General features: G+C 44.3%; 1 protein-coding gene across 1 annotated transcript; it reads left to right on the top strand.

The window, feature by feature from the left end:
- The first annotated feature begins 10,634 nt into the window (after window positions 1-10,634).
- LOC147679937 (gastrokine-1-like) lies at window positions 10,635-21,229 on the top strand. The gene is made up of 6 exons (XM_086943503.1): window positions 10,635-10,661; window positions 12,388-12,441; window positions 15,009-15,146; window positions 16,811-16,921; window positions 17,876-18,014; window positions 20,998-21,229. Exons 1-6 carry the CDS (start codon window positions 10,650-10,652, stop codon window positions 21,075-21,077), a joined length of 534 nt encoding a protein of 177 aa, XP_086799629.1. The 5' UTR covers window positions 10,635-10,649; the 3' UTR covers window positions 21,078-21,229.
- The last annotated feature ends 1,584 nt before the right edge of the window (window positions 21,230-22,813 follow it).

Here is a 22,813-nt window from a genome sequence, read left to right as displayed (position 1 = left end):
GCCACTCCTCTGACCTGTTGGTATATTTGATTTTTTTAACATAAATAAGTTGGTTTCAAGTTAGAACAGGAGCATTTTAACCAACATACGGCTATGCTGTGCTTATTTTAGAGGATTATTGTTAAGAAAGTACTCCACCGTTCTAATACCATCTTGATGCCTGATACTTGTATAGAGCAACGTGACGTCAAGTGCAATAAGTAAATATCCTGATTTCCATGGTATATTCTGGATTTTATGCAAAAAGTCACTTGTATGTTGTACATAAGATTGCAAGCTCTTGACATAGTCTTGTAGAAAAAAGTCAATATACCTAGACATGTTTTCTTAAGGTCAATCACATGCTGCTATGTTGGGACTACCAGGAGGTTTTGCATACACACACACATATATATAAATATATATAATTGAGGTAAATGTATCTGGAGTTAGACAAAGAAAATGTATTTGTACGTACCTGTCATTATTTGTATCCTCCTCTGTGAGTGGATGTGTGAGTGACTGAGTGGGTCTCTGAGTTGTTGTGTGAGTGTGCCTGAGTAGGTCTGCCAATGGGTACATGAGTGTCTGAGTCTGTCTGCCAGTGGGTGCATGAGTGTCTGAGTGAGGGTCTGAGTGGGTCTGCCAATGGGTGTGCGAGTGTCTGAATGGGTCTGTGAGTGTGTGTGAGAGTGTCTCTGCCAGGGAGTGTGCCAGTGTCTATGGTAGACTGTGAGTGAGCATGGGAATGTCTGAGTGGGTTTGTGAATGGGTGTGTGAGTGTCTGCATGTGTCTGTAAATGGTTGTAAAAGTGTCAGAGTGGGTCTCTGAAAGAGTGTGTGAGTGTCTGATCAGGTCAGTGAGTGGATGTGAGAGTGTCTGAGTGCATCTGTGAGTGGATACATAATTGAGTAGGTCGAGTGGGTCAAGTGGGTGTGAGCGTATCTGAGTGGATCTGTGAGAGTATCTGAGTGGGTCTGTGAGTGGGTGTGTGAGCGTCTGAGTGGTTCATGAGCTAGAGTAACAGTATTTAAATGGGTCTGTGAGTGGGTGTTAACGTGTATGAATGGGACTATGAGTGGGTGTGAGAGTGTCTGAGTGGGCCTATTATTGGGTGTGAGAGTCTCTGAGTAAGTCTCTGAGTGAGTGTGATAGTGTCTGAGTGGATCTGTGTGTGGCTGTGTGATTGTCTGGGTTGATCTATGAGTGACTGCAAGAGTGTCTGAGTGGTTCTGTGAGTGGTTGCATGAGTGTCTGAATGGGTCTGTGAATGAGTTTGTGAGGGTCTCAGTGGGCCTGAAAGTGCCTGAGTGGGTCTGTGAGTGGGTGTGAGAGTATCTGAGTGGATCTGTGAGTGGATGTGTGAGTGTCTGAGTGGGTCTAATATCTAAGAGGCTCACTGAAAGGGTGCATGAGTATCTGATTGGGTCTGTGACTGGGTGTGTGAGTGTCTGAGTGGGTCTGTAAGTAGATGTTGTTGTCTGACTATATCTGTGAGTGTGTGCATGAGTGTCTGAGTGGGTTTAGTGTCTACATGGGTCTCTCAGTGGGTGCATAATTGTCTGAGTGGATCTGTGAGTGGGTATGGGAGTGTCAGAGTGGGTCTGTAACTGGGTGTGTGAGTGTTGGAGTGGGTATGTGAGTGGATGTCAGTGTCTGAGTAGTCTGTGAGTGTAGGCATGAGTGTCTGAGTAGGTTTGGGACTGGCTGTGTAAGTGTCTGTAAGTGGGTAAGTGAGTATCTGACTATGTCTATGATTGGGTGTATGAGGGTCTGAGTGGGACTGTAAGTGAGTATGAGAGTAAGTAAGTAAGTAAATCTTTATTGCTCAGTTAATTAAAACCATTGCAAATATTGGCATATAAAAACATTAGTTAAATACAATTGTCGTAAAAGATATAAAATGAGAATTACTTCATATAAGAAAATAGTAGTTAATACAAAAATGTGTGCTTCTTTCGGGATGAGAGTAGAATTAAAATAAAGTGAGTCACTTATTTTGCGCCTGGGTTTAAACCGAACTGTGGTGTATGTTACAAACGTAAAAGAGATTGTCTTTCTACAAAGTCTGTTAGTTCATTTCGATCCCCTACTGTTTTATTGTGTGCTAATTAGCCTTCGGGAGACAGTCCGTTACCCATATCATATGATTGATTCCTTTCAATGACCGTTTAAGTTTTAGCTTCTTTGGGTTAGCGCCATCCTGTATCTGCCCTCTGTCGTTCTTGTTTCTTTTCTGCTTCCTCCAAGAATTTGACAACATGGCTTGCTAGTTGAATGTTCTTTCCATCAAAGCAAGCCTTTACCACCTGCCATCGTGTTCTTATGCCCAGCCGGTTAAAGGGCTGTTTTAGATGGGATCTGCGCTCTGTGTCCAGACCTTTGCAGGTACATATTAGGTGAAGGATGTCTTCTTTTGCGTTCCCACATACTCGGCAATTGATTGTTTCTTGGGGCCTTTTCCATGGGGGGAGATGGTTTTGTGCTGGAAAGTTGGCCCAGCCGTAAACGTAGGAACTTCTCCTTTGTGCGCCTAGTGAACCCGACTCCTAAATAGCTTTGGCAGAGGCTGCTTGTATAGTTATTGTGAGTATGAGAGTGTCTGAGAGGTTTGTGAGTGGGTGCATGAGTGTCTCACTAGGTCTATGAGAGGGTACGTGAGTGTCTGAGTAGAGATAGTGTCTAAATGGGTCTCTCAGTGGGTGCATATTTGTCTGAGTGGGTCTGCAAGTGGGTGTATGAGTGTCAGATTAGTTCTATAACTGGGTGTGTGAGTGTCTGTGAGTGGGTTTTTGAGTGTCTGAGTGGGTCTGTGAGTGGGTACATAAGAGTCTGAATGGGTCTGTGAGTGGGTGTGTTAGTATCTGTGTGTGGGTGGGTATGTGAGTATCTGAGTGAGTCAGTGAGTGGGTGTGAGAATTAACCCTGGGCGAAGAACTATGCTACGCTCGCTTAGTTTGCAAATGTTTTGCTACTTCGCAGTACGTGAATTGCACATAGCACAGTGCAAACACGCATAGTGTAGCGTAGTGGTAATATTTTACTGGCTCGAAGTCTTCAACGTTAAGTTGTCGACTGCGAGCGAGCAAAATGACTTCCCGGCGAGACTGTTTCCTTGTTCGCGATCAGCAAAATCAAGTTGCCGATGGCGAGCGTGGAAAATAAACCTCACGGCATGATTCTCAAAGCGGGGATGTCAGGTTTCTCATTACGAGTGGTCGAGTATGCTCGCAACCGCTCACGATGAGAAACTACCAGTCCGCGTTGAGAAAGCTGCCGCTCAAGTAGAAATCTACTTGAGCGGCAGAAAACGACCGCTTGCACTGTGCAAGATGCAGTTTGCACCGATTACACAGTGTGGACAAGTATCCGGCACTGTGCAATCAATGCGAACAGCATTTTGCACAGTGCACTAAACAGTTCACGTAGCTATGCCTAGCTAGCATAGTGCGAAGTGCACTTTGTGTAACTACGCGTACCGCTACTACGCGAACTACACCCAGGGTTAGTGAGAATGTTTGAGTGACTGTATTTATTTTCCAGCTGAATTCACAAATCTGTTGCGAGGGTATACAGGGGGCATGCTGAGCCTTGCAGCGAGTTCACAAATCCTTGAACATGGAAAAAAAATTCCAGGCATTTTCTTGAACATCAGTGATCCCTCACAGACCCCTATATTGCACCCAATAGTGTAGAAGTACCCTGACCTCTTCTGTAAAAACATCTATGATTTTCCACCTCCCGTGACCATACCCTGATTTATAAATCGCAGTCACAGCTTTCAACGAGGTTGTGGTCACCTAATCACTTCATTACTTTTGGCATTTGGATTTGCAAAATATCGTGATCAATTTGTGAAGGATTCGCAACTCTAGATATACAAATGTAGTTTTCATTTAACATGGGGGGTACCTATGGTACCCCCTGCATTTGCATGCACAAAGCGGCAGGCACCAAGCGGTGCCTGCCACTTTGTGCATGCAAATGCAATGCATGCATTTTTAGCATTGCGGCGGGTGCTGCTTGAAGCAGCACCCGCCACAATGTTAAAGATACAGGATGTGACCATCAGAGTGGCGGTCACATCCTAATTGGCATGGAGGGACCGCCGCTGCCTTTGCTTATCGTCCCTCCACCTCGGGGGTGGCGGATGGACGCAGGTCCGTCCGCCATGCTAATGACCCCCATGTCTGGGCAGTGAACTCAGTTCCGCTTGTGAAGTTTGTATTGTTTTCTGCACTCCGTGCTACATGGAGCTCACAGAGTTCCGAAAAACTCTGCTCTGCTATGCGTTTGTCAACGTCAAGTTGGCAAACGTGAGGGAGGAAAATCCACCTCCTGGTGAGATTGTTCCTTGTGTGCAAATGTTAACATCAAGTTAGCGAGCGCAAGTGTGGAAAATTATCCTCCTGGCAAGATTTCTCCACTCCGGCAGTCCTATTTCTCATTGCGAGTGGTCGCATATGCTTGCGACCGCTCACTTTGAGAAACAGTCCGTTCGTATTGAGAAAGCTGCAGCTCAAGTAAAAAATGACTCAAGCGGCAGAAAGGAAGCAGCACCCGCTTGCGCTGTGCATGGTGCCATTCGCGATGATTGTACAGTGTGGACAAGCACTTAGCACTGAAAGTTACAACGAACGGCATTTATCTAACACGCTGTGCCACTTGCGGAGCTCTGCATAGCGCGGCAGAGTTTTTTTGCACTTTGCTGAGTTCTGCTACACGGAACTCCACAAACTCCGCCCAGGCTTAGTCCTAATTATAACTACCGCCAGTAGGTAATGTGTGTGTGGGTGTATATGTATACATATTCACTGCAAAAAACAAAGGTTACAGGGATGCAATAGTTACCCTCAGATTCTACTCGTAGTGAGTGAACTATAACTTGTGACTCCTGCAATGCTTATGACCTCACATATTACACCACTCATGACTTGCTCAGTGACATCAGTGCATTGTTGGAGGTGCGAGTTTTAGTTACCACAACTAACTACAACTGCTGAATTTCACTGGTTTTGTATGAGTGAAATCTGAGCCTAACTATAAAATCCCTGTAACCTTTGTTTTTTTCATTGAATTTCTAAGGTTTTTTAAATGCTAATTCCTAACTATAATGTCTCTGTAACCATTGTTTTTTTCAGTGAATTTCATAGGTTTTTTAAGTAGCAGTTGTGTTTGCAGAATGGTGGAGAAAGGGGGTTGGGCCACTGTGTAGGACTTGCAGGAGGTACCAGGAAGGGTTCTTGGCCTCGAAGATCACTCTGGAGTAAAGTGGACTTCATCCCTCAACCAGTAGTGCACCAGGAGGCGCGTTTGCAGAGTGGTGGAGAAACGTGGTGTGTTCTCGGAAGACCTCTTTGCAATCCTGCTGTGTGGGACTTACTAGAGGTAACAGGAAGGGTAGTGGACACCAAGACATCCTTGGGGACCTACTACACCTCCTGTTAACTCCTGTAAGTCCCATACAGCAGGATTGCTGAGAGGTTGTTAAACATGCTAGCCAACTTGCCACATCTCTTCATTTACATGTAAGTCATCCGTCAGTTGTGCCACCCACTAAAGAAGCCTTTTAAAACATGGCACAGGCCTGCCACTGCAACCTGAAGTGCATTTTAAACTGCCACGTTGACCTGGCAAAATAGTACCTATCAATCAGCCCCTCATATTTGCTCTGCATATACAGTGGGTTTTATTGTGTTTGTTTATTTAAGTTTTACATGTCCTGGTAGTAAAAAACTCCTACATTCATTTTTCACAACTGTAAGTACTATAGAATAAAATTGGATTACCTTATTACTTTTAATAAGTGCTAACCTTTGATTAGGAACAGGAAGAAATGCCATGTTTGGCCTGAAAAGAATTACAATCCTCTTTAATGGTAAAGTCGGATTTTAAGTCACAATTCTGTCCTAACCATCGGGTGCCTGCTGCCAGTGCACTGGGACACATGACCCTGCTATTAGTCTTTGTGTATTCCTTCAGGACAGTGAGACAAAGGGCTTACGTGTGGGCAGGATGGGCCATCCTGAGAGAATGGAGGGGGTGGATTTGTGCCCCACTTTCACTTCAATAGGGGCTGCCTCCAGCACACACAAAGAGCCCTAACATTAAACTTTAATAACCCTAGACTTCTTGGATTCTTGACAGGGTAAGGAAGGAATGTTCCAGGACCAGAAGTGGGGGTAACCTAGATGTTTCCACCACTTCAAAGGCTGACACCAGGTATAACTATTAGATCCTCAGACCAACTCTTCAGTACACTACTGTCATGCTGCTAGAGGCTTGTCTGGACTCCCAAAGACTGTCCTGCTGGTGGACTGCCCTGCTGCAAGAGACCTGTATGGAGTCCCAGAGGATTGTCCTGCTGCTTGAGACTGCCTTGCGGAAATAGAACTAGATCATCTCCTTGTTCCCAGGGGGCCTGAGTGGTTCCAAGCGTCAGTTGACTGGTCTCCTGTTCTTAGCTAAAGGGACAAAACTAGCTACAGAGGCCTTACTGCAACTGCCCAGCTAACCTGCTGCAACTGGACCTATCCAGACCTGCAACTGGACCTGCCAGAGCCCTGTGGGCCTCTGCTAGAGTAAGTTCCTGGAATACTCTTGCATCAAAGTGTTCTCCTCTGTTAAGAAAAGGAGAAACCCTGAAATGTTGGGCTGTTTGCAACCACAAATGGGGGAGTTTGCACCAGGACTCTGCCACACACAACAGGCACCAATGAGAAGCTCAAGTGAACCCAACTCTTTGCACTATAGTGACAGTCAGCAATGGCCACCAACATGAAATATGCACTTCCTGCTACAGCGAATGCCAGCGACACCTTGCAATGTGAGATCTGCACTTCAAGCTACTGCAACAACAGCCCGTGGTGACCACCAACAATGTGACGCTCCAGCAATGACCGTCCATGATAACCATCTAGACCTTCATGCTACAGCGGCAACCACAAGTGACTACAGGTCTACTCTTCATGCTACAGCGACGACCATCTGTGATGCTCTCTCTGCTCCTCAAGTCCTCTTTCACCATGAAATGGACTCTTGACTTTGAGAAGGTAACTTTTTCAGCAGAACTAACCTGGTGTCTGTATCGGGCATCAGATCCATTGTAGTCAGCCTTAATTTGTGACTTACCCCCGCTTTAGCACAACCAGATTACCGCGAGCATCGCTTGGTGCTTTTAGCTGCTATATTTACTTAATTCTTTGAAATTGCATATCCCCGGTTCTACTCCTTTAATTTTCATATTCTGGTCTCATTTTATTTACCAAAAGGTATCCTATTTTTCTAAATTGGTGGGGGATTTTTCTTGTGTTGTGTTTTCACTTTATTATTGTTTGTGCACTGCATAAATACTGTATGCAGTGCCTTAAATTTAAGCCTGAATGCTTTTGTGCCAAGCTACCAGAGGGCTAGGCACAATTTAATTTTGCTTGAGAAGGATTTCCACCCCCTCAACCAATAACCCAATTTATTTCACTAGTTCTCCCTACACACCTCCATAAGCCTCCCTAAACCCTTCCCATTTAATCATAATCATAAACATTCCCCATTTTCCAGCCACTCCCTCATCCTTTCCACATTTACTACAAAAATGTATACCTTCACATGTGGCAATCTCCCCAGTTGGGGATGGAGATCTCTAGACTTAAGAGATAGAAGAGGCAGAGGCAGAGACCTCTGCCTATTGGTTTGTCAAAAGCATTTATTAATACATGAGTAATACTACTGAACAACACTTAGGAGAAGGCTCCAATCGCACACTAAGGGCCCGATGTAGATTGCTAATACCGGTCGGAAACGGCCGAATTCGGCCGTTTCCAACCGGTATTTGGCATCTTGAGATGTAGGTGGCCAGATTTTACAGATTCTGTAAATTTACTGAATCTGTAAATTTACAGAATCTGTAAAATACTGAATCGGTATTTTTACCGATTCGGTAATTCCCAGATGTAGGTGGGACTCTTCTGAGTCCCAAAGGCCCAACAAATTCGGTATTTTACCACCCAATCCAATTGGGTGTTAAAATACCGAATTCAGGTGTGCATGCACATGTGTGCATGCACACCTAGCCATGTGACAGACAGACATGCCCTTAGGGCATGTCGGTGTGCCACATGGCGCACATGCCTATTTTTGGGGTGCCAGAGGGTGTCAAAGTGACACCCCCTGCACCCTTGCAAAATTCGGTATTTACCGATTCTGTAATTACAGAATCAGTATCGCCCATTGATTCCTATGGGCTTTAAGGCCCATAGGAATTAATGGGCAATACCGATTTGGTATTTACAGATTCGGTAAATACCGAATCTTAACGATTCGGTATTTACAGAATCTGTAATACCTACATCTCCCCCCTTCTTATTTACCGACTCTTAAATACCGAATCGGTAAAATTCGGTATTTAAGAGCCGGTAAATATGAATTACCTACATCTGGCCCCTAAGACCAGATGTAGGTAATCTCGATCTACCTACTCTTAAATACCGAATCATACCAATTCGGTATTTAAGATTAGGTAAATGGGATGTAGGTAATTTCACTTTTGAAATTACCGAATCGGAATGATTCGGTAATTACCGAATCGGTATTTACCGATTCGTTAATTGCCATTGATTCCTATAGGCCTGGAGGCTTATAGGAATCAATGCCAATTACCGAATTTGCAAGGGGGACAGGGTGTCACTTTGACACCCTGTTGCACCCCTCAATTGTGCATGGGTGCACATGTTGCTGACATACATGCCCTTAGGGCATGTATGTCTGCAACATGGCACATTTTTTAAAGCAAAAAAAAATGCTTTTTGAAGGGTTTTCATTATTTACCACCAACTTCTAGTTGGTGGTAAATAACGAATTCTTAAACCCTTGTAGCACTGATTACAGTGCTACCTACATGTTGAATTACAGAATCGGTAATTTTACCAATTCGGTATTTTACCGAATCGGAAAAATTACAAATTCGGTAAAATTACCGATTCTGTAATCTAACATGCCCCTACATCTTAATATCCAAATACCGGTCGGAAACGGCCGAAAATCTGTATTTTCGGCCGTTTCCGACCGGTATTTGGATACCTACATCTGGCCCAAAATCCAAGGATCCAATCTTTCTTGGACGTAGTCAGAGCACGGCTCAAGCCTCACACTAAGATACTAAGGGCCATATGTAGGTAATCCATTTTTACCGATTCTAAAATACCGAATTTTACCGATTCGGTATTTTAGAATTGGTAAATGGGATGTAGATAATAATTCGGTAAATTTTACAGAATCTGTAAAATTGGGTAATTACCGATTCGATATTTACCGATTCAGTAATTCCCATTCATTCCTATGGGCCTGGAGGCCCATAGGAAAGAATGGGAATTACTGATTCGGTAAATACCGAATCGGTAATAGGTGGAAGACTTACAAGAGTGGCAGGGCATGTATGTCTGCCTCATGGCACTCTTGGAAAAGCACAAATTTTCTTTTTCTAAGGTTTTCGATATTTACAACCAACTTTAGTTGGTGGTAAATACTGAATCCTTAACTCAGAAATGCACTCACTTGAGTACTCCCTACATTAAGGATTTGGTAATTTACCGAATCGGTATTTTAAGGAATTGGTAATTTACTGATTCCTTAAATTCCCGATTCGGTAAATTACAGAATTCTTAAATTTAGCCCCTACATCTCAAATGTCCAATACCGGTCGGTAACGGCCGAAATTCGGTAACCGTTACCGACCGTATTGAGCCTCCTACATATGGCCCTTAGAGAAAGGCTCCAATTGCAGACTGAGCCACTGAGAGAAAAGCTTCTATCTCACCCTAGGGCACTTAGAGCATAAGGCTCAAATCTTATGCCTAGATACTTATCCAAAGTTCTAACCTCACTCTGAGACAGCTAGAGCAATGCTCTGATCCCAGACTGAGAAAGCAGAGCAAAGTGACATTTAGACACTGAGACTCCAAGATCCTGATTCACAAAGGACCTCCACACTCATGCAGAGGCCCCTTAGTTTTGGGGGAGTCTCCACACTAGGGGCGGAATCTCCGCCTTGTGAATTCTCATTGCAGAGATTCCGTCCTGAGTGCGGAGACTTTCTCTCGACTGTTGGGCTCCGCCATGAGCGCATAGGCCCTTTGTGAATCAGGGCCTCAGAGCATAAGGCTTCAATATATCATTGACACACGTATAGCAAAGTTCCATTCTCAAAACCGAGATGTTTAAAGCAGTGTACAGTCTTACAATGAGCAAGGCTCTGGTAGGCCTGATGTCTCTCATTTGTCCTCAAAATGGCAGATCCGAACACTTGGAGTTTTTTTCCTGTCATGAAATGAAACCAAACTCCTGAAGCTTTGAGGTGAAAGATAACATTTCTTGCACTGATTATCTCTTTTGTCCAGTTCCACCCAGTTTTGCTGCACCTACTCACCAAGGGTGTGGGCTGTCGCCGCCCTTAACCACTATGAGCCAAGCCAGAAACTACATTGAAGTAATCTATTTGGCCCAAAAATGAAGTGAGATAGCCTGACCCCTCACACCTCAACTCTGATATGGAGCGTCTCCAAAAATCCTACCACAGTGTTAAGTGTTTGTTTTAGTTTCAACCTGAACCATATAAAAAAGGCTCCTTTAGCTACTCTTCATCTCTCGTCATTCAGTAGACATTCACACACCGAGGATGAAGGCTCTGGTAAGTCTGTGGGTCTTACTATTGAATTCTCAAAGAATGGAATGAAAACAATGAGACAGTCATTTAAATGTAACCTTGACTGCAAAGAAAGGAACAGTTCAAGATCTTCTAGTCATTATTTTTCATATCCCTTTTTCTTCCAAAATGATATTTTCTTTGCCTGTTTAGTGCCTGAGAAGAGGGCGGAACCTTGTGGAGGAGATTAAGGGACATATTACCAACAACTAGCGATATTTATCGCTAAATGGGCTTAGTGATAAAATATCCGGCGATAGCGGCGAAATGCGTGAATACCGCTGAGAATACAGAGATATTCATGCATTAACGCCAATAGGGTCTTAGCCATAAAATACACCTCCCATTGGATATAATGGCTAAGAACTGGTCAGAGCAGGTATTAGGTTTTGGAGATATTCTCACTTAGTGCGAATATTTCCATCGCTACGCCTGCGTTGATAATAGGCGATAGCGATGTTAGCGACTGCTTTCAGTCGCTAACAGTTTGGGTACGCCCACTTTGCATGTCATTAGCGATAAATATCGCTGACATGCAAAGCGGACCCCAAACCGCTCGCTATCCCCTAAAAGCTGTTGCTAACTGATGTTAGCGACAGCTTGCTAATAGGGCGATGAAATTATCGCCGCTTAGCGGCCGAAAACGGCCGCTAAAGCGGCAATAATTTCATTTCGCCCGCCTTGATAATATGCCCCCAAATTACTCTTGGGCAGACTACTGGAACGTTTAGGAGTCCAATAGCATAGCGCCATTTGACCCTTAAACATTTTGCGTATGTAATTAGAGGCTTCTCCATTCCTGGAGACTGGGACTTTTTCAACTATGAGACTTACCATGGCGATTGATTAGGCAATGGAGTACAATGGAAGATTCGCTCAATTTATTGTTTCACTTCCCACCACGGCTCAGATGTAAAAACTCAAATAGCGAATGAATGACAAAAATAAGTTTCCTAAAACAGTTGGGTCAAGAAAGAGTCGCCCTGGTCTATTGTGCAATAGGTTGCTGATGCCAGTCAGTAACAGGGTCAGCTTGGGCCTTCCTGTGTGGTGGGCTCTAGGCCCACATGCTGATCAATGACTGACACAGACACCGTAGCTATCGTTATTCAACTGGCCACGAGCACGTGCACTCAGGCACTTTTATTAACAGACTCACGTCCAGGGTCGGACTGGCTACCTGGCAGTTTGGAATGCTGCCGAGCTGGGGGCTGATTTCACAGCTGTGGGGGCTGATTTAGTTCATGGAGACCTGCGTGTGCTTCGAAATAATTCATGCAAAACGAATTTCGTTAAGCACACGCAGGTCTCCATGAACGAAATTATCCCCCTGCTCAGCAGCATTCCAAACTGCCCAGTAGCCCGCCCGGCCCTGCTCACGTCACTCGTTTTGCCTGTGAGGGATGCGTGTGGGGGTGCAAGTGTGCCCACTCCCATAGGGGAGTGGCTATCAACTCTATGCCTGTCGAGACACTAGAGCGTGGCTCGCAGGACGTAACATGTCTGACATCTCGACAGCTCCACCCCTAACCCTGCCAGCCATTGGGCCACCTGGAAGATTTTCCAATGTGTCTGTAGAACAGCTCACTACAAACTGGGGCCATCTGCATAGTACAGCTCTATCCTCTTATGGGCGTTGCCCCTTTGCTGAGAATCCCTATGTGATAAATTGATACCTCCAACTACGCATGTCTCCTTTCTCCCCTTTCAGATTATCGCCGCGGCTCTTCTGGGGGTTTTCTTGACTCACACAGGTGCCAATGACGTAAGTACTTTCAACATTTACATTGGCTGAGATGTTGTTCTTAATTCATCCAATCTCAAATATGTGCCTTCGTGTGCTGAGGTTTTATTTGTTCCTAAGCAAAAAAAACTTGTTTGGATTTGCTTGAGTGTTTGGCACTGCAGGGGAGACTATTTTGCAGTTGTTAGATGCAAGGGTTAGGTTCAAGTTTCTACTTCTGTATGTCAAGCAAATAACGCTCTATGCTGTGGTCAGTTTGCGAGTTCAGTGATGTGAGGCCTATTGCAGGGTTTAGGGTAACAAAGTGCTGGGTTTTTAACGAGCCTGCGGTAACTTAATATTTTACCTGAAGTTGCGAAAAAGAATATTATCAAAGGTCCAAGAGAGAGTTCAGTTGTGGAGTGCACTAAATAAAACAAGTCTTTACGTAAAATGTTGGTTTTCGTTCTACTAAGCAACCATCGTGTGTGCTTCCTCTTCCACCACCTCCAGTTGCAACAGGCATTTGCAAAGCCAATGGATTTGTTGTTCGCTGTCTGCCTTTTAAATTTGTTAATGTTTGTTTTGCTTTGCCATTGTTTTTGTAAATCTTATGATAGAGGAGGCTGCAGGACCCTCCCCAATATTGCAAAATGGTTAAAAGTGAGTATTGTCTTGGGGTGCAGGCAGCACAGATTGCCATAGTAGTCTCTCTGTCACCAAAGGGAACTAGTCTAAAAGCAGATATGCTCTTATGAAGGAGCAGAATCCTGTGACTTACAGGTAAGTTAGCCAATGGCTGAAGTGAACTGACCAATTAACCAATGCAGGTTCAGATTTACAAGCCCCTACAGCCACCAGAATGTCAATTTTATTGACGTTCTGATCGCGATAAAGGCTTCGCCTTATTAACAAGGCAGCGTTAAGCCACATAAAGTGGCTTTAGGCTGCCTTGTAAATAAGCCACCCTTTCATGCTATACTTAGCGTGAAAGGGGCAGGCAATTGGTGTTGCGGAGGGCGTTCCACCGCAACACCCATTGATTTTGATGCTGCCCCATATTTACAAGGGTGGTGTAAATACGGAGCAGCACCAAAACTAAGATAAAAAAACCTGGTCTTACCCTTGCGAAATGAGAAAAAATGCTTTATTTCTCCTCGTTTTTGCTGTTTCTATGTGTGCTGCATTGTGCTATCTGCAGCCCTCATAAAAGCTACAAAACGCCATTGGTGATTGTTTATGTGCAGGAAGGCACACCTTCCTGCACATAAATAATCTGTCCCTGTAATACAGGCACCCTTGCACAATGGTGCAAGAGTGCCTGCGTTAGCGCTAGGCAGCTGCAATTACTGCCAGCGCAGGGTGAAACACAGGGCTGCACCGTATTCTTGTAAATACGGTGTAGCCCTGCATTTCTGAAGTGACAGAGCGCTGTGTTAAGCCATGAAGGCTAACACCGCTGGATTATGCCCATTAGTGCTAATGTATCAGAGTGGGTGTAAAAAATGTGACTGTCACAACCAGAGACAAAAAGATTAAAAAGGACTGATTGAAAGCACTATAGGCATGCATGTTATATATATATATTTCTCAAATAAAACCTCTCACTTTTCTAGTCCCACATCTTCCATGTGCCTGCTTCCTGCCTTGACTCGCTGCCACATGCCTTCCTCACTACTCACCTCTACAGCCTTTGTACTCTCACCTGCTTGCCCTTCCTGCTTTGGCCTTCATACTAAACCCCGCGCTCCCACCTCCCTCCCTCCACCACTCCCTTTATCCTCCAGAAAAAGAGCTGGTATATAAGGTATAGGATAGTGGTAGTTTCTACATACCACTGATTGGTAGTGTCTATCAACTAGAGGGTGCTTCCTTCCGGAACACAGAGAAGTTGAAAGTTGATGGTGACTATCACCGTTATAACCCAGCGTTGGCATACTTTTTTAGGACAGAGAAAGCAAGTAGTTGACAAGCGAAGTATAAATAAAAAAATTTGTTGAAATCATACCTCTCAATGACATTGGTGCATAAAACTAAAGCATACTATTTTTTTACATTGTTTCTTTTTTCTTAAAAAAAAGATGCCTATTAGGACATCTGCTCAGTTTATAATTCTCTAGTATCCTAAGACTGGGGTTGGCAATGGTGGATGCCTCTGGGACCTCAAGTAAATGTCTAACATACAAAAGCCTGCTAACAAGAACTGGTGTCTGACTCAAGGGAACTCTAGTAAAGGTCTAAGGTACTACCCCTGGTAGTTAAATGACTTGGGTTTGACTCAAGGAATCTCTAGTACTCGCCTAAGGTACTGAAGCCTGCATTAGGAAAGTGCTTAATGGAACTTATCAACACACTGTAGGCCATGCAAACATCAAATTTGGCTGATGTTTTTTTGTGTATTTTCTATGTATTCAAATCTCTTGTCTTTGACAGATATAGAGTTCAAATTTGTTAATTACTGTATCAGAACATGCAATATGAACAAGCATTGCAAACTTCCAAAAGACTGGCTTAAATTTTCAGTTCCCAGTTTTAGTAATGCTTGTTCCAAATAAAGGAGAGATCTGTTGGCCTTGCAAATACGTTTTGACTCTCTTGTCTCTCCCCAGGACATCAATGTCTCTAACCAGGGGAACACTGGTGGAGATGATCACCAGACAGTGAACATCAACAACCAGGACAACATCGCCAACATCAACGACTTCAATGGCTGGGACTCCTGGGATTCCATCCTTGACTACAACAGGGTAAAGTGACAGAGTGATTTATGCTGTTTTCTTGATTTACACACTTCGCACATCTCGCCAGATTTCTTGGATTATGCATGCCGGCAGCTTGACGCATGCGCTGTGAAGCACAGACCAGCTTTTAAGCAGCAGCTCCATATTTCACTTGAATGCGCTGCTCCCAGGGAAGTACAAGTTCACGGCTGCCTTGCGGGCAATGCATCCTTTGTAATACAGCGCACTGTCCCTGTTTGCACCTGGCACACCTTTTTAAAGGTGCGCTGGGCGTAAACAGGGAACGTGCCCTCCATTCACAATCCATCCCCTAATGCGGTGGAGCTTGTTATGCCCATACCTCAGAAAGGCTTAAAAGGGCCATGCCTCCAGCGCATCTCGTTCCTTGCTGCATAGCAGGCCTGTGCCTCAAAAAAGGCCTTCGGTGGGTCCATGCATTTGCAAGGGTGTACATCTTTGAAAAAGCTTTTTAAAATATAGAATAGTGTTTTACCAATCAGAAAAGCCTTTCCAACTCGTAAAAGCGCTTCTGCGACCCTTTCCAAATTGCAAATATGAAGGGCTGTGAAAGAGGCGTCTGTCCCCTATTTACGAGACAAGAAAGGGGTATAGCAATGGTTTATAGCTGCATTTGCTGTCTCAAACCAAGGATTATTTACCGACTCCTGGATTGCAATGGTGACTGATTCACCAACTGGAAGTTTTCCCCATGGAACAGCTTCTCCTTTGGTAATTGAGTTATCGGTCTTGAGGAAAAAGCAGCAAGTTGCTTAAACAAATATTTCCCTTTTGGCAAAGCAAATCCAGGTCTGCTGTTCCTTGCTGTCTCCATCTCTGCATTCACAGTGACTTACAGGAGGGGTGCAAATTGCGTCCTGCCTAATTAATATTCATTAGGCAAGTCATTTTGTGACCACCTACGAATGGATGATTTATGATGCAATCTTTTAGTCAAAGACTGCATTCAAATTTCATTCACTTTCGCAAACCAGTCTAAGTGCAATTTGCACATCCAAGGTTTGTGAATGGGAATACTACTTCTTGCCCCTTCGGTCTTTGCCACCTAGGAAACCAGAATCTATTGATAGGGTTAGCTTCCAGGAGAGGGAGTTTGGAGGTTCAGAGTTTTGTACTGGAGGCAGACAGCTCTCATGGAGTACCTTCACCCTGCTTTGATTGACAGTGAAGGATGATGAGGTCCCATTTCTTAATGCTTGAGAAAAACCTGGCAGCAGCATGAAGAACAGCTCTAAGTGCTGTGAATCTATTTTCCGTAAGCCAGATAGAAGGGGGGAGCTCTAGCCAAGACAAGTGATGACCATAGCCTCACATCCTAGGGGGAAAGAATATGATTGAACGTCTCAAGTTTATGAAGACAGAATGTGTCAGACTTCGCCATAGCTTGAATGTGGTCTATGAGGTTTAGGTTTAAGTTGCTTATCACATGAATATAAGCTGTGGGAATCCTACATGCCCATTTGGATTCGACCCTTGAGGGTCAAGTAGTCTTGGCATGGAGACTGCATGGACATAAGTATACTGCTGGGCATACTTGTTGACATTTATTAATTGGTGCTGTGCAAAGATATGAAAACAACAAAAAAACATTGAAGCAGCATTTGATTAACCACTGGATTTAATGTTGTTATCTTGTGTGTTTTTCTTCCCAGGGTCTCTTTGCCACACGTCTCTTTTCAAAGAAAGCCTGTGTTGTCACCAAGATGAACAAGGCCGTGTTCCCCACCCTCGCCCAGCTCAGCAAGGCCGTGCAGGAGAAGAAGGTAAGGAATCCACATGTCAAGGGTGGACTGGGAAAACAGAACAGAGAGGGAAGTCAACTTTAGGTGCTGCATGTACGGAGGGTTCCTTTGCCCACCCAGCCAAAGGGAAGCCGTGAGAGGGCAGCCTACACTTTTGTTGGAGGTCCATCTAATATTTGCTGCTGCCTAAAACCCAAAAGAGCTGGGAGTGAGCCAAGCCATTTAGATTTTAGCCCTGCATTGCCAGAGCCTTCATTAAAACCTAAATTACTCACTTAACCATACAAAACTGTATACCGTCCACAGTTTAATTCATTCAACAGATGGACACTGGTGGACCATCTTGCAGGTTGTAATCCGTTGCACCAATAGGGTGGTGTTTCTCAGCAAAATGCTACAATTGGACAGCTAAGCTCATCTATCTAAATTACTAGCACTTCAAAAATAGCCAGACTCTTTTCACTTTACACCGCCCATCTAGATAGGTGTTATTTTATGTTGTGTGCTTCTCTCCCCAACCACTCCATGTAGCTCTCTCTCATTTCTTTTTGTTTAAGCACTCCATGAGTGTATATCTTTTCTAGAAGTCTCTCTTGTGCTCTTTGCTCCCAGCCCCACTCCATGTCGATCTATCTCGTCTATGTGCTTCTGTCGTATTTTGTCCCTCCTGTGCTTCTCCCGCCCCCCTCCTAGTGCTGCTTTACCCTTCCTCTCCACCTGCTCCTCCATTATCACTGTCCTCACTAACACCTGAATTTTTTTAAATTGCACTTTCACGCAAACCGTTCTTTTTTATTTATCGATCCAAGTGATGTCCACCATCTTGAATCAGCATAGCACAAACATCTGTTTTATCTACTGACAGTTCCACTTTTCTATGTTTTAATCAAAATGTGATTATTGAAAGAAAAAAACACAACCGAGTAACAGTCGAAGGTTCTTCATCAACTTGTTTCCTCTCTCTTTAATCCAAAGGCCCCGGGTGACATCCCTCCCCCACGTCAGCTGACCTATGCTGTCATCCACTTTCCTGTTAAAGACGTCAGTGACTTTGGCAGCCATATTGAATCGCTCTGCAGAGGGCTTCCCACCTACAGTGCCGCTGAGACTCAAGGTACGTTACTGTGAACACTACAAGTATAAGCACTTCCAAGCATTTGTGTGTCTTTTGAATTTGTGATTGTAGCTTTTGCACATGTCAGCAGTTTTGAGAGATAACAGCTAAGTAGTTCCTTATACAGTGGTCATCACTAATTGCACTTTGCAGTGACTGTATGATCTCGGGCATATATCCATTTTTGATGTTAAGATATGAACAGATTTTCGTGCTGGACATGCAACAGGAATGGAATATGATCTTTCTCGCTGGTGGGGATTCTTGACCTCGGTTTAGTGATTATGTTGGTGTGCCTAGACCCTTTAGGCTAATGCGAAGCATTAGGAGATCTGAAATTCCTTCAGTGAGCTGTGGACATCTAGACATTCTTTGAGAAGTCTATTTTGGCTGTGCCTCCCACCCTCTTGTACTGATGAAGGTAAATTATTGAAGTACCAATGCTACTTAATGCAGCAGTGATGACAAGACAGCATCTTGCACTCCAGCTGTTTGTTGGATAGTTCTCACCATTGACTAACATTCAATTCTGCAGCATTACCCTGCTGTTTCTGCATTTCAGGTCTTCACCTGTGCTCTTTTGGAAGATAGTGTCTTTGGAGGAATAATATTAGCTTATGAGGGATCACTAGAAAGCCATTAGTCCTTTTTATCCTCAGTATGAGGTTCACATCTGCACTGAAAGCCTCTAAGGGCCCAGCACTCCTGACACTGTGAAAAGAAGGCTATTATGCGGAGCCCTTTCTGAACTATCCGCCCGATTCATCAAACAAAATTGCGCTCGCAAAGGGCCAGATTCTCAGATTCTGAGAATCTGGCCCTTTGCGAGTGCGATTTTTGCATTTGGGATTCAGCATCCCAAATGCAAAAATCGCTAATTGCGATCTTGCAATTTTGCGAGGAATTACATTTAAGGAATCTCTATTTGAGATTCCTTAAATGCAATTCATCATCCAATTTTTTTTTGCGAATTCGCAATTTCCGGCCGCAATTTACCGCGAGGTCAGACCTCGTGGTAAATTGCGAAAACTCAGAAAAATGCATTTAAATGCATTTTTCTGAGTTGCATGTTACACACACACATGTCCTTTGGACATGTGTGTGTGCAACTCCAGTGTAAAATTTCATTTGAGGGGTGCTACAGGGTGTCCTTTGGACACCCCTGGCACCCTTCAAATCGCTATCTTATTTGCGATTAGCAAATTGCTAATCGCAAATAAGGAATACTCCCCATTCATTCCTATGGGCCTTTTGGCCCGTAGGAATGAATGGCGAGTTATTCCTTATTTGCGATTAGCAATTTGCTAATCGCAAATAAGGAATATGTAGGAATCGCATTTCTTTATGCAATTTCTACATGAATCCCGTTTTGCGAGTCCTTAATAGCGATTCGCTATGAATCGCTATTAGTGGCTCGCAAAACGGGAGAATGATGAATCAGGCTGTACGACACATATATTCAGACTTCCAGGTTGGAAGCAACTTCCCCCTGCCCAGATCTCATCTGGGAATTCCGTGTGCCATGAACTGATGCTTTCATCAAAGAAATGTTGTCATAGTAATCTTTTAGGAACTTTAAAAGCACCTTGGTTTTTGTTACCACTAGTTTCCACCCAGGAGAACTCCACAGATGCCTGGATTCAGTCTGCACTCTTCTGTGCACCCTGTCATGCCCCATAAACTGACAAGCTTGCACACATTATTTCATCATCATGAACTCTGGCCAATCAACTGTTATGCTATCATAGGCACAGGATGCAATCACAGTCCTTCTAGACTGAACATTAACTGACCAACCACATGCTAAGTTCAGCTCACAACTTGCATCCAATCTGCATCCTCCCTTACCTTTTCACACTTAAACCAGTTTGCAGCTGAACATGGCGTCAATTTTCCAAAATGCTGGGAAGTACAGAAGTGACATCAGGCACCACTTGATCCCTGATGGCATTGTATGGTTAACCCCTTGACCGACCCTTAGCCCATAAGCAGCTTTGCATTTGCTGCTGGAGGGCTGAATTACGGCAAGGGGTGCACACTGCAGATGGTACAAAGAGGGCAGTAAGAGCCCTTCTTTTACACTATGTGTATGCCACTGCCTTAAAGATCCTTCAGCCTGGGGTCACCAAGGGCAGTGACAGCTATAGCACAGGGAAAGGTGCAGGTAGGAGCTGCAGTATCTAGACACTCCTTGATGACGTCCATGACATTGAGTCACCAAAGTAATTGTAACCAATCCTCATCTACTTCCAGCTCTTGACGGAGAGCACATTGCCTTTCACAAGGTCCACTTCCCATTCAGGTGCCTGTAAAGGAGCTCATTTGGGAACACCTACTAGTTCCAGTAGGCGATGCCGCAATACTACATAACTGGGTACAGGCTCAGTCCACTGCTCAGCTATGAAATTGGAAAGAAGTGAATCACCCAGTTCACTAGGAGGAAACCTGTGCCACCACCCATGGTCTGACCCTGGAATTCTATTTATTTCAAAAGACACATAATAAATGGTTCGACATTATAAACCATTGACAACAGCTGCTCACATGTACAATGTACACACGTCTGTTGCGTTCCTCCTCTGTTTCATTCAGACTCTCACAGTGTAAGAGATTATGGTAATATAGACTGAAATACTTGTGATAACAATGGTGATCACTGAGGCCATGGATCATGATCAAACCAAACTCCTTCACCTGATCTTCTTTAAATCTGAGCCCACCCATGGACCCTCCCGCTTCACTTCGAGACATAACCCCGCTACATTGGACTTCACTATGCAGATCTATGTAACACAAGTGTAATCTTCTCCAGCTCGACTTAGCTTTCAGCATTGAGTCAGATGCCACAGAACGAAAGTTACTTGACTGTCTGTAGCATTGTAGGATGTGCTGTCATGTGCTTAGATACCCTTGCATATAGGAATGCAGACGAAACTCTACTTGTTGTCCAATATTTTAAGACATTTTCTTTGTATTTTTCCAGGGTCCGAGCTCTTTTCAGGCTTCAGTGATTGCAAGAGCTCCAACATTATCACCATTTGTGGCATCTCCTTGTGCTGGTAATGAAGAGTGTGCAAAATCCTGGCCTGTCCTGCAGCAATCCATTTCTCACAGTAGTCATCCCATACAATGTCATCCCAATTCTAAACAACTCTTACCATCTGTTTACTTTGAGACTCTTGATACATGCAATAAAGTATCTCTCATGAACCAAACTTTTCCATTTTCGTCAATGAATGTTTCAAGTGGAAAAATAAACAAGCAGACACGGGTGCTTCTATCCTGGTATATTATGTTATGCAGATTTGTAGAACACACTACCATCCGGGAAAGGACCTGGGACTGAGTGCGTGTGAGTCTAGCCAAACCTATAGCCTAGGGGACTTCTTGAAAGGTGAAGAGGAGGCGGCTCTAATGTGCAACACCCGGACATTCCACGCTTTAAGTACAATATAGGAGAAGGCTTGAACACCAGATCTGGTTTTCTGTATGCTTGGAATGTGTGCAAGTAGGGTTCTAGATGAGTGGAAGTGTCTGGAAGGTTTGTGAAAGTAGATGCAACTGTTGAGGTATTCTGGGCAAGTGGTATGTAGATCCTTGAAAGTTTGGGTGAGAAGTTCGAATTGTGTTAGTGTGTGTAAGGGGAGCCAGTGGATCTCCTTTAGGTGTGGTACGATATGAATGCACCGTGAGGGGTTTACTCTGATTCTGGCTGCTGATTTCTCAATGGTCTGCAGCTTCGGGGTGAGTTTTTTGTTGATCCCATCATAGAGGGTGTTCCCATAGTCCAACTTGCTTGTGATGAAGGCGTTCAGGATGGATTTCTGGGCGATAATTGTAAGCCAGCTGAAAATCTTTCCCAGCATCCCAGGGTATGGATGCATGAGGCGGTAATGGTGTTGACTTGGGTGGTCATGTTCAGTTTGCTGTTGATGACAATCCTGCAGTTCTTGGCGTGGGTGTCAATCCTAGCTCTATAGACCACCAGGTGGTGTCACACAGAGAAGTGCTCTTCCCCAAAATCATGATTTTGGTTGTGTCGATGTTCAGCTTTTGACAGCTCAACTTCACCCAGTGGGTGATTTCTGTCCCGAAGGCATCAAACTTGATCTGGGTACTGGTAGTCTCATCTGTAAGGGAGAGAATGAGCTGTGTGTCATTGGCATAGGAGAGGAAGTTGATGTAATGAGAGTGAATGATGCTGACCAGTGGGATCATGTATGCAATGAGGATCAGGTTCAGGGATTAATCTTGCAGAACTCTGCAAATGAGGTCGCAGTTGTACGAGGTATATGGCATCTGGCTAAATGACTGGGTCCGTCCAGTCAGGAAGGAGAAGATCCATCGGAGTGTGTGTCCTTAGATACAAATGTCGTGTAGGTGTTGGATGAGAATGGGATGGGAGACTCTGTTAAGCAGAGGATTAGGGCCGCTGTGTCTCCTCTGTCTACTCATGGGGATGTCATTCGTGGTGGCTATGAGGGCAATTTCCATGCTGTGGATGGGTCTTTAAGCAGGCTGAGTGGTGTAGAGGGGTTTGTGGTCTTTGAGGTGTTCGGGGGGCATCAGTGAGGATTTTCTGTAAGACCTCGGAACAGAATGGAAGCAGGGAGATCGTCTGTACTTGGCAAGTCTTGAAGGGTCCTCCAAGGGTTTATTTAGTATGGGAAAACTGTTGCCTGTTTCCAGCATTTGTGAATGTCACAGAAGAGGTAGATGTATTCGGAATTGTTGTTAGCATGGCACTGATGGGTTGCAATCATTTCAAGTAGGCGTGGTGCAGGCACGGGTCTGATGGG

The sequence above is a fragment of the Lissotriton vulgaris genome, chromosome 11, assembly GCF_964263255.1.
Source record: "Lissotriton vulgaris chromosome 11, aLisVul1.2, whole genome shotgun sequence".
Taxonomy (NCBI): Eukaryota; Metazoa; Chordata; class Amphibia; order Caudata; family Salamandridae; genus Lissotriton; species Lissotriton vulgaris.
Note: the sequence above shows the minus strand (reverse complement) of the source record. Positions and strands in the feature narration are given on the sequence as shown.